Source organism: Saccoglossus kowalevskii, chromosome 17, assembly GCF_978046115.1.
Source record: "Saccoglossus kowalevskii chromosome 17, keSacKowa6.1, whole genome shotgun sequence".
Classification (NCBI taxonomy): domain Eukaryota; kingdom Metazoa; phylum Hemichordata; class Enteropneusta; family Harrimaniidae; genus Saccoglossus; species Saccoglossus kowalevskii.
In genome coordinates this window covers 19,239,620-19,256,055 of record NC_140657.1, presented here as the reverse complement: position 1 = coordinate 19,256,055, position 16,436 = coordinate 19,239,620, and the positions used below count along the sequence as shown (strand labels likewise).

The 16,436-nt window shown below is 38.0% G+C and overlaps 1 protein-coding gene across 4 annotated transcripts; it reads left to right on the top strand.

The window, feature by feature from the left end:
- The first annotated feature begins 9,517 nt into the window (after positions 1-9,517).
- On the top strand, positions 9,518-16,436 carry LOC146732715 (uncharacterized). Of its 4 annotated transcripts, none has more exons than XM_085492150.1 (7): positions 9,518-9,583; positions 12,663-12,833; positions 13,007-13,072; positions 13,222-13,396; positions 14,105-14,253; positions 14,716-14,886; positions 15,174-16,436. In XM_085492150.1, exons 2-7 carry the CDS (start codon positions 12,672-12,674, stop codon positions 15,321-15,323), a joined length of 873 nt encoding a protein of 290 aa, XP_085348276.1. In that variant the 5' UTR covers positions 9,518-9,583; positions 12,663-12,671; the 3' UTR covers positions 15,324-16,436. The 4 variants fall into 4 exon arrangements, with proteins under 4 accessions (XP_085348276.1, XP_085348275.1, XP_085348274.1 ...); XM_085492149.1 differs by lacking the exon at positions 9,518-9,583 and adding an exon at positions 10,095-10,268; XM_085492148.1 differs by lacking the exon at positions 9,518-9,583 and adding an exon at positions 10,500-10,610.

The window sequence follows — 16,436 nt, the reverse complement described above, 5'->3', positions numbered from 1 at the left end:
GACAGGTGACGGGTAACATTCATATGTAAAGTTTCCGCATATGCTGCTACACTCAATGTCAATGTCGGCTGTGATGGTGCAGACACACTACACCTGTCAATGTCAGCTGCGATGATGCAGACACACTACACCTGTCAATGTCAGCTGTGATGGTGCAGACACACTACACCTGTCAATGTCAGCTGCGATGATGCAGACACACTACACCTGTCAGTGTCAGCTGTAATGGTGCAGACACACTACACCTGTCAATGTCAGCTGTGATGGTGCAGACAATACACCTGTCAATGTCAGCTGTGATGGTGCAGACACACTACACCTGTCAATGTCAGCTGCGATGATGCAGACACACTACACCTGTCAGTGTCAGCTGTAATGGTGCAGACACACTACACCTGTCAATGTCAGCTGTGATGGTGCCGACACACTACACCTGTCAATGTCAGCTGTGATGGTGCAGACACACTACACCTGTCAATGTCAGCTGCGATGATGCAGACACACTACACCTGTCAGTGTCAGCTGTAATGGTGCAGACACACTACACCTGTCAATGTCAGCTGCGATGATGCAGACACACTACACCTGTCAATGTCAGCTGCGATGATGCAGACACACTACACCTGTCAATGTCAGCTGTGATGGTGCAGACACACCACACCTGTCAATGTCAGCTGTGATGGTGCAGACATACTACACCTGTCAATGTCAGCTGTGATGGTGCAGACACACTACACCTGTCAATGTCAGCTGCCATGATGCAGACACACTACACCTGTCAATGTCAGCTGTGATGGTGCAGACACACTACACCTGTCAGTGTCAGCTGCCATGATGCAGACACACTACACCTGTCAATGTCAGCTGTGATGGTGCAGACACACTACACCTGTCAATGTCAGCTGTGATGGTGCAGACACACTACACCTGTCAATGTCAGCTGTGATGGTGCAGACACACTATACCTGTCAATGTCAGCTGTGATGGTGCAGACACACTACACCTGTCAATGTCAGCTGTGATGGTGCAGACACACTACACCTGTCAATGTCAGCTGAGATGGTGCAGACACACTACACCTGTCAATGTCAGCTGAGATGGTGCAGACACACTACACCTGTCAATGTCAGCTGTGATGGTGCAGACACACTACACCTGTCAATGTCAGCTGAGATGGTGCAGACACACTACACCTGTCAATGTCAGCTGAGATGGTGCAGACACACTACACCTGTCAATGTCAGCTGTGATGGTGCAGACACACTACACCTGTCAATGTCAGATGTGATGGTGCAGACACACTACACCTGTCAATGTCAGCTGAGATGGTGCAGACACACTACACCTGTCAATGTCAGCTGTGATGGTGCAGACACACTACACCTGTCAATGTCAGCTGTGATGGTGCAGACACACTGCACCCATTACTTGTATAATGATATTAAATTTAATATTAAGTTATTTCATTTTTAAAGCATAAAATAATTTTTATTTCATACAAATTGTTTAAGTATTTGGGAATTAATTTGTTTTATTTTTAAATTTTGAAATTAAATTTTTTTTTGACCTCTATCATGTAAAGATGTGGTCATTATAACGTAAGTGTGGCAAGTCCTGCTCAACTTGAATGTTAACACTGAAACCACTGTTAATGGGCTGGTAAATGCAGATGCTTATTTTTTGTCATAATGGCATGGCTCATTGTGAAGATACCTTACCAGATATGCTGTGAGACGTTTCAATCATTACCAGCATGATATGCTGTGAATGATTATGGGTGTTTTTGCCAAATGTAACATTAGAAAGGCAAATGATCTTGCACAAGAGCACATATTCAAAGCGCGAGATTTTTGTAACACGTCTCTTAGATGATATACATGAATTACTGAGGTACATCAATGGATAATAAAATCCATCTGAGCTTTTGCAAGAGTCACCAGCATTGTCATACAGGCTTTACTGGATCACTTAAATACCCTGGTTGTGTTTGTTCCTGTTCTGAAGCGTATCAAGATAGAGTGAAAGTGAAGGCATGCAATAGTCCATGCTTGGGTAGTTCTGATGATGGTGTCTCGTGAGGATTTAAAACTTCATGAATATTTGTCATCATTTTTAGGTATCCAATTGTAGTTAAAATGCGTGATATGCATCATGGAGTATAAATTATTTATACTACAATTGACTTGATTTCATAGACATTTTTTTAATAGTCTATAGTTTTCAACATGGTATACGCGGGGTTGGTGTATCCTTTCAAGATTTTCAGGTTTTATGAATAATAATTTTTTACTGTCAACATTGACGTGGTTTAAAATGCTTTGTATTGTTGCTTTGACGTTGAACTTGAAGCAATATGTATAATTTTAAGTATTTTATGTTGGTTGGTGTGCTTTCGGGTGTATGATTTATCATGTAATGTATGCAAAACACGGTTTCTGTTCGTGAAATGCAGTACATGTTTGGTTATGTTCTAAGTCGCAAGCAAGTTAAGAATAAACCATTATCATGTGTGTATATCAACAATTCTGGAAAACATATCCATATTGCACTCTGAGATCATTCTTTTTTGGGGGCGGGGTCTGTTGTGTGATATACGTAATGACAAAAACATGTACGAGTTCAGAGAAATGTTTGAGAATTTTATGAATTGGCCTGCGTTTGCGAGTACTGTAAGCCATTGTCAATCTATTTAAAAGCTTCTAGACATAAAATTTCAACAATCGCTTACATTCTGATGCACTGCAAACCATTGAAAAACTAGATGTTTAATGCACATTTGTCGGCAATTTACACAATTTCATACAGGCAAATATCACATACTGTAATAAATCCATGATTTCAGAGTGAAATTTTAAACTGAGAAAAGATAACAATATGGAATAAGTATTGTTTTTCCTTCTTCAAATGTGGAGAGTGACCAATTGGTAAAATGTAATGTACGCACAAAGCTCATTGGTGATTGGCTCATTGAGTACGACATCATGTGAATTAGATGCCAATCAGATTTTTCCTCTTTCCACTCGTACATTCCAGGTCATAGTGCATTGTGTGTGTGTGTGTGTGGGGGGGAGAAATTCTCTCAAGGACTTAATTTTATGAACGTGACTGCTAAAGAATGCATCAAGTTTTTTTGCTGCAAAGTGTTGGAAAATGTCTCTTTAGATGGAAGGGATATTACAACATTGTAGTACTTAAACTTTTTCACCACAGATTCACAAAATAGTCCTGTTTATAGCTTGCACTTTCCTTCAAATACTGTAAAATACTTAATTTTAGCTGGAATTAATTTTTGCTGAATAGACCTTTTGGGTGTTTTGTATGGAAAAAACAAACTTTCACAGCTAAACAATTCATTGGGGTAAGATTAAGCCAATCGCTGATCAAATTTGGCTGAATTTTTTGTGTTTTTTTTCGGAAAAATCCCTTGCATACAAACACCTAATTACACTTAGAACCTAGAACACTTTCCCAAGTGTTAGAACCACAATCATCATTCAACTCCGAAGCCAATCAGCAATGGCTTTACTGTTAGATGACAATTTTGGTTTCAAGTAATCCAGGAAAGTGTTCTTTCTATAATTAGGTGTATGCAAGGGATTTTTCCACATAAAAACGACGAATTTGGATGAATTTTGTTAATGGTTGGGTTAATTACAACAATGGATCTTTTGACTGATAGTTTGGTACTTTTTTTTTTGATTTGTAGGAAACTGAAAAAAGCTTTTCACAACTTGAAGTTGTTTAGTTTCATGCCTTATTCAAGATGGTGGCTCCCATATAATAAATATTGCCTTTATTTTACTGTGATTGGACAGATGTCAAACATTGCATTGTGTGAATGTGACACATCATTAACTTTTAGTTCCAAGGCTTCAAACTATGTGGTCATGGACAAATGTCACATATAGCATTGTATGGATTTGACATTTCAAAAATTATTTTGTTGTTTGAAGACTTTGTAAACCATGTGGGTTGGAGAGATGTCAAATATTGCATTGTGTGAATTTGACATGTCAAGAATTATTTTGTAACTTAAAGACTTTGTGAAAATATTGCTTTGCGTTTCAGGACTTTGTAATCAACATTGAACTTGAAGATTATTTTACATTTCTTGAATGCCTTTGTGTAATTGTAATGTGGCCTTTATTTCAGCTCTAGATTTGATTTTAAGTTTTTGATATTTATTGTAATTTGTGCAAATTTTTAAAAACTTTACTGATTTTTTTTTTTTCATGAAATAAACTTTTATCTCTACATTCAGTCTGTGCTTTGTTTGAAAAAGTTGAGAATTTTGGGGATGCTGTAGATGGGTGTCTCAATGGTGCAGACAAAATGTGGGAGTATTTATTATAATTTAAAGTGGAGGGTTGTTGTCTACGCATGAATCAAGTCCTCAGCCATGATAACAACGCAAAAGCTCATGGTTTAGAAGCTTGTTTGTAAACAACGTCGTGCTATGGCCATCTGCTTCATCTGCAGGTGACGACACCTTGCTTTAAAGGACAGTTATGCCACGCATGTGCGAGATGTGAACTCGTATAAGCAAAGATGGCAACTTTGGCTGTTGCTCACACCAACGAGTACAAACTGAGATGTTGCCAGGCTTTAACTAGGTAATTTCCTTGGTGATTGGAGGGTATTGAAGGAGACACCGGCAGTAATTATTAGTTCCTGTTTGGACGAAGTTCGAAAACCAGGACTTATAATTCGGTCTTCGTGCATCCGAAGTCATATTTCAGAATCCGTCGGACCGATCCCGTTCATTCTTTGCATGTGCCTAGTACTTCATGTGGGACATATGCACATGCAGTGGTTTAGTGATTTGATTCAAAATGACCAACTGTCAACCATCTTGTTTTTTGAAAATGTATTTTGGACATGCTTGTCAATTTCATTCAAATTTGGTACATGGATTATACATGTTAGGATACATGTCCTTTGATTGTCCGTGCATTCGTTCGTCCGTCCGTCTGTCTGTCTGTGCGTCCGTCCGTCCGTCTGTCTGTCTGTGCGTCCGTCCGTCCGTCCGTCTGTCTGTCTGTGCATCCGTCCGTCCGTCTGTCTGTCTGTGCATCCGTCCGTCCGTCTGTCTGTCTGTGCATCCGTTCGTCCGTCCGTCTGTCTGTGCAGCTGTCCGTCCGTCCGTCCGTCTGTCTGTGCATTTGTCCATCCAGAGTCATATTTCAGAATCATTTGGACCAATTCTGTTCATTCTTTGCATGTGCCTAGTACTTTATGTGGGACATGTGCACATGCAGTGGTTTAGCGATTCGATTTAAAATGGCCAATTGGCAGCCATCTTGTTTTTTGAAAATTTTGTATTTTGGACATATTTTGTCAATTTTTATTCAAACTTGGTACATAGATTATACATGTTGGGATACATGTCCATGACAATTTCTTTCGCAATTGGATCAAAGATGGCCGACTGGCAGGCATCTTGTTTGTTTTCTTAAATGTGGTATCTTGGGCATGCTTTGTCAGTTTTTATTCAAATTTGGCACATACTTTATACATGTTAGGATACATATCCATGACAATTTGTTCCAAAATCAGATCAAGGATGGCCTTACTACTATATTTCCAAGATTTATGTACCATTTTCATTCGTATTCAACACATACATTATACAAGTCACTTTGTTTCATAATCAGATCAAAGATGGCTGAATAACGGCTGTTATTATTTTTGGTTATATTACTATATCTCTGTCACCCATGTATCATTTTCATTGATATTTAGCATGTCATAAATGGATACATGTACATGTCAATTCAATTTGCAATTTGATCAAATATGCCCGATTGGCGACCATCTGGTTTGTTTAAAATGTGATAACTTGGACATGCTTTCACTTGTGATCTATGTTTTTCTTATCTATGTCTTAAACCGGAGGGGTCGTCATGCAACACAAGTTCCAATTTGATGTAAATAAATAATCTGTTGTATACGCAACTTTGGACTCAAGTTTCAGGGACACGCTCATGACAACCCCTCCACTTTAATATGACAAGCATAAAGAGAACTTTCAAAAATTTAATGGGAACTGTGTCATTTTCAATGACTTGTTGCATGTTGCACTCAGAACAAAACTCGTATTTGTGATTTTTATTAAAAGAGGGCGTTAGATTGTGGGAAAAATCAATGTTTGGTTTGCAGCATCGTTGCCGTGAATAATACTAACCCCCCCACCCCCTTAAGTGAGTAAAAAATGGTTAGCAGCATTGCACTGGGTAATATCAATTCCTCATAAGCCAGTCAAAATTCATCGCATGTCTGCACGGTGGTGTGGATTTCTAGGTCATCATACATTGTCTGTATGCCAAGTTTGAACGAGATCGGTCAAAAGGTGTCAAGAAATGGCTCCGGACGGACGGAACCCAAATTAATACGAAGTCAAAAAACTGGGACTAATAACAGAATTCCTGTATAATCCTTAAACATCAAATAAAACCAGTGCCACTGTAAACAACATAGCTGTGACCATATATAGTCCAGTTTCCGAATGGGGGTTCTTATGCTACACAATGCGACACAATGTATACAAGGTTTATGGTTGATAGATGATAGACCAGTTGTACCAGGAAGCCCAGAGTCAGAATTCCACTTTGTCTCCCATAGGGTAGAACCTACCGGTACTCATAATTTTTGACAAAATTGGTCATAAATCGCATGACAATGTTCATTAGTTATGTACAATCATGGAGCTATTGTCCCATGGTACAATGAAATCGCACTATTTTGTGTGTTATGAGAAATGTTTCCTAACAATTCTTGAAAATCACTATTTTTAGAACAATTCCATAGAACGCAGTGTTATAGAAAAAATGCATTTTTTTACACTAGTTATTGACATTAGTTATTATGTACAATCATGGAGCAATGAAATCGCATTATTTTGTGTGTTATGAGAAATGTTTCCTAACATTTCTTGAAAATCGCTATTTTTAGAACAATTCCAAAAAACGCAGTGTTATAGAAAAAATGCATTTTTGACACTTTTTAAAACCCAGATTTTTTAAATAATTGAGAACAACAAAAAGTACTCCATCATTAACCATATATGATTTTTTCATGTCACCAGGCTAGATTTTGAGATCTATGGTAAAAGAATTATAATATAGTCCCGAATATAGTGCCAAAATGGCGACTTTCCACTAAAATACAACCATCTATTTCTCGAAAATAAGGCTGGTGACCCCCAACTTTTTTTAAGTCAATATCCTTGTATTGCCTTAGAGTGCAGTTTATTGCAAAATGAATAAATTCTGGGTATTTTAATTTTTGAGTAGGCTTCTACTTTAAAGCGCGGTGGTCGTCGCGCAGCGCGTGTTGGAATTTACACGCCCATATCGAACAGGACGCGGCGCCCTTTAATAGTTCTAGTTATAAATCCAAAATGGCCGCCCCGTATAGGTATTCGTTGCGTCGCGTAGAGTTACCACCCCGTGGTTATTGCGCACAATGTCTAACCCATCCCAAAAATGAATGTTATGTTTGAAAGTCGTTTTGATTTTGTATGAATTATTCGAAAAATAAATTTATTCACGCAATACTCAACACTGACGTCTTAATCGTGTGTGAATAAGAAAATGTGACCTAAAATATAAAGATTGTTGCGATGTGGTGCGGTTTACGATAACACTATGTAGCTATAAATTAGAGAAATCATGGCTGACCAGTTGTACCAACAACAAAACTGCAAAGTGCTCAAAGATTTTACGTCATTTACGCCACATGAACTTCGGGAAGGGTGCATATTGATATTGATCACATTCTCGTGATAACGTGTAAGTTGCGCCAATTATCCGGGGTAGATTGTTTTCTACAATAGCGCGCTTATGTTGGGTGTGTGAGGCAGATACTTAGTATAAGCCCGCTTCTTACTGATCAGATCAGTTTAAGTTCTTGTTGGGCATCTCATTGATGATCCATCCTTCAAGTATTGAATACGCCCGTAAAGGTGAGAGTTGCATTAACCTAGAACACTTTCCTGGGGGTATTTGAAACTAAAAATTGGCATTCCAGCTCAGCAGCCAATCAGCGACGGCCTAACGATTAGATGACAATTTCGGTTTCAAATACCCCGGCTTAGTGTTCTAGGTTCTTCTCGTAATTAGGTGTTCGTATGCAAGGGATTTTTCCACACAAAAACGACGAATTAGGCCGAATTTTGTTATCGGTTGGCCTAATATAACCCCAACGGACCGTATTTTTGTGAAAGATTGGTATTTTTGTCCTGATTTGTAGGAATCTGAAAAACGCGTTTCACAACTTGTCTCTTATTTAGTTGTATGCGTCATTCAAGATGGCGGCCCCCATATAGTAAATATCGTATCTATTTTATTATCACGTGTGCTCCAGCTGACTGTGACTACGGACGACTGACTTCGAAACGTTCCATTCAGATCGGACGGCGCCCTCTCGTGCGTGAACACGTGTTCTTTCGAAGACAGCCACACTCGATATTTCAACCGGAGATCGTTCGCGTTTCCACCTCTAGTGGCCACTGCCGTCACCTACGTTACGACGCGACGCCTGTGGTGCCTTAACGTCAGCGCCAATTAATCTGATTTGGTATAGTAAGTAAGGTTTAAAATGGTGACATTTTTATATATTACAATGTGTGTTAGATAACCATAGAACATTTCACTATCAAACATTTCAGCAATTGTTTGTATTTGACGAGGCTAGAATCTTTTACAGTGAAAGCGACACATGAGCCAATATATCGTTAACGGAGCCAAAATATATACCTGTTTCTGGTCTGTTCACATATATTTTGAAAAAAAAAACGAAAGAAAGGATTAGAACTGTGCATTGAGAGCAAACATCAAAACTCGACCCCTATCAATATGAATGCTTTCCACACAGGTTCGACTATCTATGACGATGACTATGTCACCGGGTCACATTCCTGAAAAGTAGTATACCACCCGAATTGAAATCAAAAGAAATACCGGGTATAAATCACATCTTGTAATAGTTTAAATTCACAGAATCACCTATACTATAATTATAGCTCAATAATATTAGTGTAATCATAGCAGGTACAAGACAGAATTTGATTGGTCGAAGAAACCTGCATAGGCGCTCTCTTATTGGTCAGACTGCTAAGTTTCTGGATGGCACAACCGTGCAACTTATAAGCACCTCCATGTTATAAGTAACTTCGCATTGACTGTCTTTCTCCAACTTCTTTAAAACTCAATATATATTACACGCAGTCAAGTTGTATAACGTTTTGAATACTTAAACTATTTTTTTGTACTGGCAGTTGATTTCACTATTTTTTATACAATCTAAGCATAATTACTGGATTTTTAAGTTCACGAATTTGTTGGGAAAATTTGCTGAGTTCTATCGTTATTTTTACATGTTCACGTAATTTTAATTTAGCGGGTTTGACTTGTCAGTGAAAACAAAACTTGAGAGATAAGATCCCTCCAATCAACCAACTGTCGCTTACGACCTGTTTACCACTTCCGTGTGACTGAGAATGTTCTAGAACCGTACTGTGTCTGGGTGGAATTTTTAGAAGCTGGTTGAACAGGTAATAGGACACTGTAGAAGGCAATAGAAGGTAATGGAACATTCTAGAAATTTGTAGTAAATTCCAGACTCATTATGTATGCTGATGTAATGGTCTATTTATAGACAGTGGGTATATATAGGGGAGTTGTTCAGCACTGAGATCAGATCGGAGATCTCGTTGAATTGTATTGGAGTTTAAGTATCTAGTTATATGAGTAGTGGAGTTTTACCGCGTTATGTACTTGATGTTTGCAGAGTATAATAATAGCAGTACCAGTTGAAACCTCATCTGTTGGCTTCGTGTTCGTATTTTATCATCGCCGCCAGGGAAGTCTTTTTGTTACTGTTGCCATTTTGGTATTTGAACCATCACACCTGTACTATACCAATTACGGTAATATTACGTTGCGTGTGACACCAACCAACCAACCCCGGTGTCCGATAGGATGTCCTCATGTGAAAAGTTGTTTTTGGGTCATCCTATTTGCAGGCAAATGCTAAAAATAAGAACTCTCATGCGACAATGTAACGCGTGAATTAGTACGCGTAATCAACACCATGGTACACGTGCACTAATAGGCAGCCAATAATAGTTACCACTTTGACTGATTATGCAAAGTTGGTCGCGTTTAAATAGCCAATTGGATTTAGAATTAATCACACCTGGTGATAGGTCATTGAAGCCTGTCTGCTTGGAATCTTTAACAACTTGCTGAGCTGCTGCAGAAAAAGAAGTGAGTACTTTTTTCCATGAACTTGGGCTTACCTTACCAGATCACAATGCTTCTAATAATATGTGCGAAAAAAGGAGTGTATGTAGTCGAGACTATTTGTAGACACACGTTAAAAATAACACATTTACACACAATGTAATGTGTGAATTGGCTCCCGCAATCGACACCATGGTACTCGTGAAAATGTGTGACTGCCAATCACATTCATCCCCTTTGTCTAATTACACATAGTTGGCTGCGTTAGCCAATGGGATCTCGAATTACTATCACCTGAATCACACCTGGCGATTCACCGTTCAAGCTTGACTGTTTGTTTGCTTGAGTTGCTGCAGCAAAAATAAAGTAGGTTACATTTCCCTTAATCTCAGGTTACCATCACCAGCTCCCATTGGTTAAGTTGCTTCTAATAACCACACAGCTACTTGTCTTTGTGATTGCTAGCAGTGTACGTTCTCGAACACAGACAAACAGCGCATTTAACACGAGGACACACAGCCGAGCCAGTCGCGTTTCCAAGTCGCCATGAGCCGGTGCTGCCAATTTCTCCACTTTGTATGCGATACCGAATGCCCTGGGTGCATGAGCCGAGGTTCAATGGAACAGGTATACTGCAAGTAATCTTTTCGTCTCAATTTTGCTTGAAAAAAAAAACCTGCACAAAGTCACCTCTGACGTAGTCGTGTAGGGGAAGGTCAAATGTATCTTGCGTTCAATCATATATCATGTATTACATCTCGGACAACTAATAACAATTTATTAGTTGTCTGAGGTTACAACTTCTTGATATCGTAGCCAACATAAATTTTACTTTTAACAATACGACTGACCACAATTTACTTGAATCGAGTATAAAAATCGTGGAAACAAAATTGAACTTCAACGGCACGCTATTGACGTACGTAGAGTAAAATAATAATGGGTCTGGAACTAGCATTTGACCATTTGAAATGCAACGAGTGGCTGCATAAATTCTACCATGCTGCAGTTGTAACTAGTTTTCAAATTGTATTTGTTGTCGTCATACAAAACAGACTGCTACATCACACAGGCATGGCGAATCTGTTAACGGAAATGATGGTTGCTCAAGCGAACCTAGTGCTGACGGCACACTATTATCCTGGTTATGCTTATTGTTTTTTCGGTAATGTTTATCATTTTACTTAGTTTTATTGACATAATACAAAATTATAAAATCAAATGTTTGCAGCAAACTAGTTTCGTATCGATATTTATATCATTGGGTTTTCGACATTCCCTTTAGCCTGATGTTTTTTGTTCAACTAAAGTGATTTTATCAAATGCGTTTATGATGTGTCAATGTGATTGATCGAATGACGTCATGAAATTACTAGCCAATCGCAAGTCGCGCAGGGAAGTAAAACAGATGAAGCATCAGACGACAGTGAATGCAACTTGCCGAGTGCGCGAGTGCTATGTTTTTTAAAGATGTTTGGGCTGCACTGTCTTCGAATTCAAAAATGACCCAAGTTGTAGTCTTGGAGATGGATTATTAGACAGTGAATAGGAACCGTCGACACAAGACGATCAAATAAACACAAACGTGAGATTTAAAATCCATATTTGACGTTGCCATGCAGACGACTTTCGACTATATGCAAATTTTTCTACGTCATCCAGATGCATGCATAATTATAGGGCTGTGACAGCCTTACGGCATTTCGCAAACGCATTACGGCATTTGATTACATATAAATCGTTTTAGTTAAAAAAAAAAAAAAAAAAAAAAAATAGGCTGGAGGGGTTGTGACAGTCTAAGCCTTGGGTAAAACTCATCATATTTTATGGACACCGGTGACGGGTGTATTATGCGTTAACAAAGGCTAGCGTGAATAGAATAGTGAATTTTAGTGGGCAGTGAGTCGAATGAAAGTTTGATTAATATGCATGTTCAAAAGGGGGGTTTCAGGTTGTGAGCTTGATTGCATGAGTTTCAAATGTTCATTTTTTGTTCTCTCTACATCGATCTCCATTTATTTATGGATTTTCTTGCATGTTAAAGGGCGGTAGTCGTCGCGCCGCGCACGTGTGGCATTTGTGTTGATGAACATTGATTTTCCCACAATCCAATGCGATTTTCTAATGAAATCACAAGTAGGAGTTTTGCTCCGAGCGCTACTTGCACTAATTACCACATTCAACTCCTTCAATATTCACAAAAAATATCAAATTAAAGCTTGATAAACTATCGGTTTGTACCTGTTTGTGTGTGCAACACTCAAAATCGTCATCTTTGTTTATACGAGACCCATGTCAATACCAGACACATGCGTGGCACAACAACCATCGCCCTTTAATATTAGTTGAAAATAAGTAATCGCTCTTGATTTCTATTACGCGTGTAACCAAAACTATACAAAATGTGTTCAATTTTAGGAACAAGCCATGTCCTTTTGCAGAGACGTACATGCCCGCCTTGTTGCCAGTCTCATATTTTCGATTCTCTACATGATATCAGGCGCCATGCTTTCGGCAGTCGGAATTACTGCTTCCTTCAACGACCTTTCAAGTTTCAAAGTTGGATGTAATGTTTGGGTCGGAGTTGTGGTGAGTAACATTGCGGACTTGATGCCTCGGTAAAATTAGAACCTGTTGAGCTTCTTTCAAAATGAGAACTCCTATCAAGTAGATACAACATCAACTTTATGGTCAATTTGATATTGAAATAATTTACACAATTTTGATACTGGTGATCGTATAACCGAACCCTTTATTACTAGGTTTTCGCTGCTGGCGTCACAATGATAGCATTGAGCATTTTTCCCAGAAAGGAAAGCCACACAACGGTAAGTATTACCACAGAAATATTAAATCTACCGAGATCGAAAGCAGGTTAACATTGCACTAATTTGTATATTGTATAGTGACATGTGGTGGCGCTTTTCGTCGATGAGCGCCACCACATGACGTTTTTTGTGAAACTTCTTTGTTACAGGTTATCCAACAAGCCGCTATGCTGAGCACTTCCGGCATCGTGCTACTAATGTGCTTCATCAACATAATATTACTCGAATATGCAGACTATAAATCTGTATCTGACAATCACAACGAAAAAGACTTTGAAAAAAACCTCGGTGACGACAAAGATGAAGAATACAACTACTTCGTTGGTACGTATAATCAAACCACAGTACGCCCATGTTCTATTGCTGAATATGGAATTAATCATTAACCATATCTAGTGCAACTGGGCATATTGTTATGAACACAAGCGTTGTGTTCGGGGATCGGGAAACTTCGTCTCGCTTCGCTGATGTCACTTACACGTAGATACCAGATTCGACCCAAATGAATACACAATAGTTCATTACAGATGGTCCAGCTTTATTCACACAAGCAGTCAGCTGAGGTAAACCCTCGCTGTAACGTTTTCTCCAGCTTCTCCCTTTACCATGGTTACAAAATCTCCATATTAAAAGTGAAAACAGCCAGTCACTGCAGTGTTTGGCACGATCACGTGATTACCAGCGATGTGTCTCGCGGTTAAAGCCTTGCAAAGTTGCCACTACTAAATACAATAAGTAAACACTCTATTTATCAAATTCCTGTTATGTTTATAATCGCCTTATTGGGTGAGCAGGAATTAAACGAACTTAGTTAAATTTGGGGTCTTTTGTTGAAATGAAATTACTTGCGAATAGAGGTTTACGTTATCTGATGTTAAGCTATGACGTCATAAATATCAATAATTCTGACAGTGGTGATATATGACACACAGTAATGAGCAATGCGTCATCATTTTATTTTCTAATTAGTGAATGGACATATTTTGAAGGAATACTCCCGATTTCTCACTTAATCACGTTTTTCTTTTTCAGTACACTACCTTAGTATATTGGCTACATGTATTGGATTGGCGTCTTCATTCCTTGGATTCGTCTTCAAGTTTTGCACATTGTTTGCCCAGCATCCTCCCCAAACTCTACGCAGGTTGTCAGTTATATCACCAATGCAAAGTAACCTGGAGGTGAGTGTATGTAATTGCAAGGACAGTTAACTGTGCATATTTGAAGCATAATTGTGAATATACACAATATTTCGAATTGTATTTTTGATTTGTTTCACTTGACCCAGTTTTTTAACGTCTCCTAAGTATAGTTCCAAGTCTGTTACAAAAAAAAACACGTCTTCTTGCATTTTAAAACTGGAATGCGACCCAAGAAGTGATAGTCGTACCTTGACTGACGCGCGAAAATATTAATGTAGTGTGGACTGAGATCTCACTATGAATTTCTGTCACATAAAGTGTGTGGCTTTTTTTACATGCACGAGTTTATTAATCGTGATATTTTGTACCTTCTGAAAAAAATAGTAGGGAATTATATTAAATTTGTGAAAAAAAAAACGAATAACAAATATTTGTCCCCTTCCAGTACTCAAAACTCGTTTCTATGGAAACAGTTCTATTTGAATTATTTATATATTACAGCGAGTGATTAATAGAAGACCGTCACTATATACCATATCCGGTCACAAGATGAATCCCCGACTCAAACACAGTTGCTGGGAATACGAATACAATGCTTGCGTCAGTCCGATGGACTCGAACCGCAACCACAGCCACATTCATTCCAACACTGTAGGATTCGCTGAAAATGAGGTAAAATATTGGGCCTGGGGTTGATACTGTGACTGTATTAATAGAAAATGTTGAAATATGACAATGTAGGTATATGAAAAAAACAAAAAAAACAATAGAGAATTATATTTTATATATTGACTCCGGGAAATTTCCATCGTCTGGTATTGACATTGACAAAAAATTGTAGTTTGAACGTTAATACAAAGAATATTACATTAATGTTTTTCTTTTGATATATATATATATATATATATATATATATATATATATACCAAATGGACCATCTGATCTATTTCTTTTGTCAGATTTACGCTAATCTAAAGAATTCAAGAATACCACGGTTTAAGTCCACCGAAACACTGGGAACCATCTGTTCGGATTGTGACTGTGCCTTTAAACGAATCACGCCTTCAACATCAGTGGATTCCATGGGCGTCATAACATCTGAATTGTGAAGCTGGTCAGAGGGAAAAAAGCAACAATCGTTCTAGTACAATAACATAAGCACACGACCAATGAGTTATAATAATAATGTGCTTATAAAATTCACACATTCATAGCTGTATCATGTGGAAAGAAACCCAGGTAAAATATAGACTTGTGCTGGACACATTTCTCAAATTACGTATAATCTATAATGAAAACGTACTACAATAACGGGGACACAAATCATTTACCCTAAAAATGAGCTTTATTATATTGCAGATAGAGTTGATCGTTCTTCAGTTTTATGCAAATCAGGCGGTCTTAATAGTTCTTTCAAGTGCAATTAGTGTTAAATTAATGTTAAATTAGTGCAATTAGTGTTTCGTTTACAATGACAAAATAACGTTTAAAGTTTGTGAAGAAAATGCAGGCCATTTACAAATATTCCTGGTGAATATTTGAATCTTCAACGTATCGATGAATTAATCTCGATCGTGTGTTGACGCTATTCAATACGAAGGGCGTCACAGTTTGTGTACAGTTACGTCGAGGAACAAAAAAAATCCGCTCGCTATTCGCGAAGCCCGATATAAAATTACAGAAAAAACGTGAATCGAATACATATAAAGTCTTTCAGTTCGTTAAATAGTATGGGAATTTATTTAGTATATATTTTGTCAAAATTGTAAATATTTAAACAATTTAAGTTTCTAACTAACTTGTAATTTTCTAACTTGTATTTTTCAGTTTGTAGTTATTCTTCTTTTTTCATCATTAGCATCATTTCTTGATGCCTATATATATTCGTGCGTATTTTAGATTTTTCATGTGATTTCATATTTTTTTGGAAACCGGAAGATCTCGGGCACCAAATAGTTCGCGTTTAAAGTGTTGACCATTTTAACGTACAGTGTATTTGCGTTCGATGGATGCCCAGTTATCTGGTAATTAATGTATTTTTTATTGTGGGAAAACAGAAGTGCAGAACTCCAATTTCTATGTAGTCTGGCTAACCATTTGCGGGTTTTGGGTTTGCGATAAAATTGTTGATTGCCTTCTACGCGGTTTAATACAAGTCTTAACTAATTGTACACTAATACCTACATTTTATGAAAAAAGAAAGTTTATTACTGTAAAGACCA

Bases quoted from the DNA above. Each gene is read 5' to 3' on its own strand.
- LOC146732715 (XM_085492147.1), top strand. From the start codon at position 10,791: ATGAGCCGGTGCTGCCAATTTCTCCACTTTGTATGCGATACCGAATGC. The intron at 10,872-12,662 runs GTATACTGCAAG...GTTCAATTTTAG, and splicing joins GCCGAGGTTCAATGGAACAG to GAACAAGCCATGTCCTTTTG. The intron at 13,073-13,221 runs GTAAGTATTACC...TCTTTGTTACAG, and splicing joins GAAAGGAAAGCCACACAACG to GTTATCCAACAAGCCGCTAT.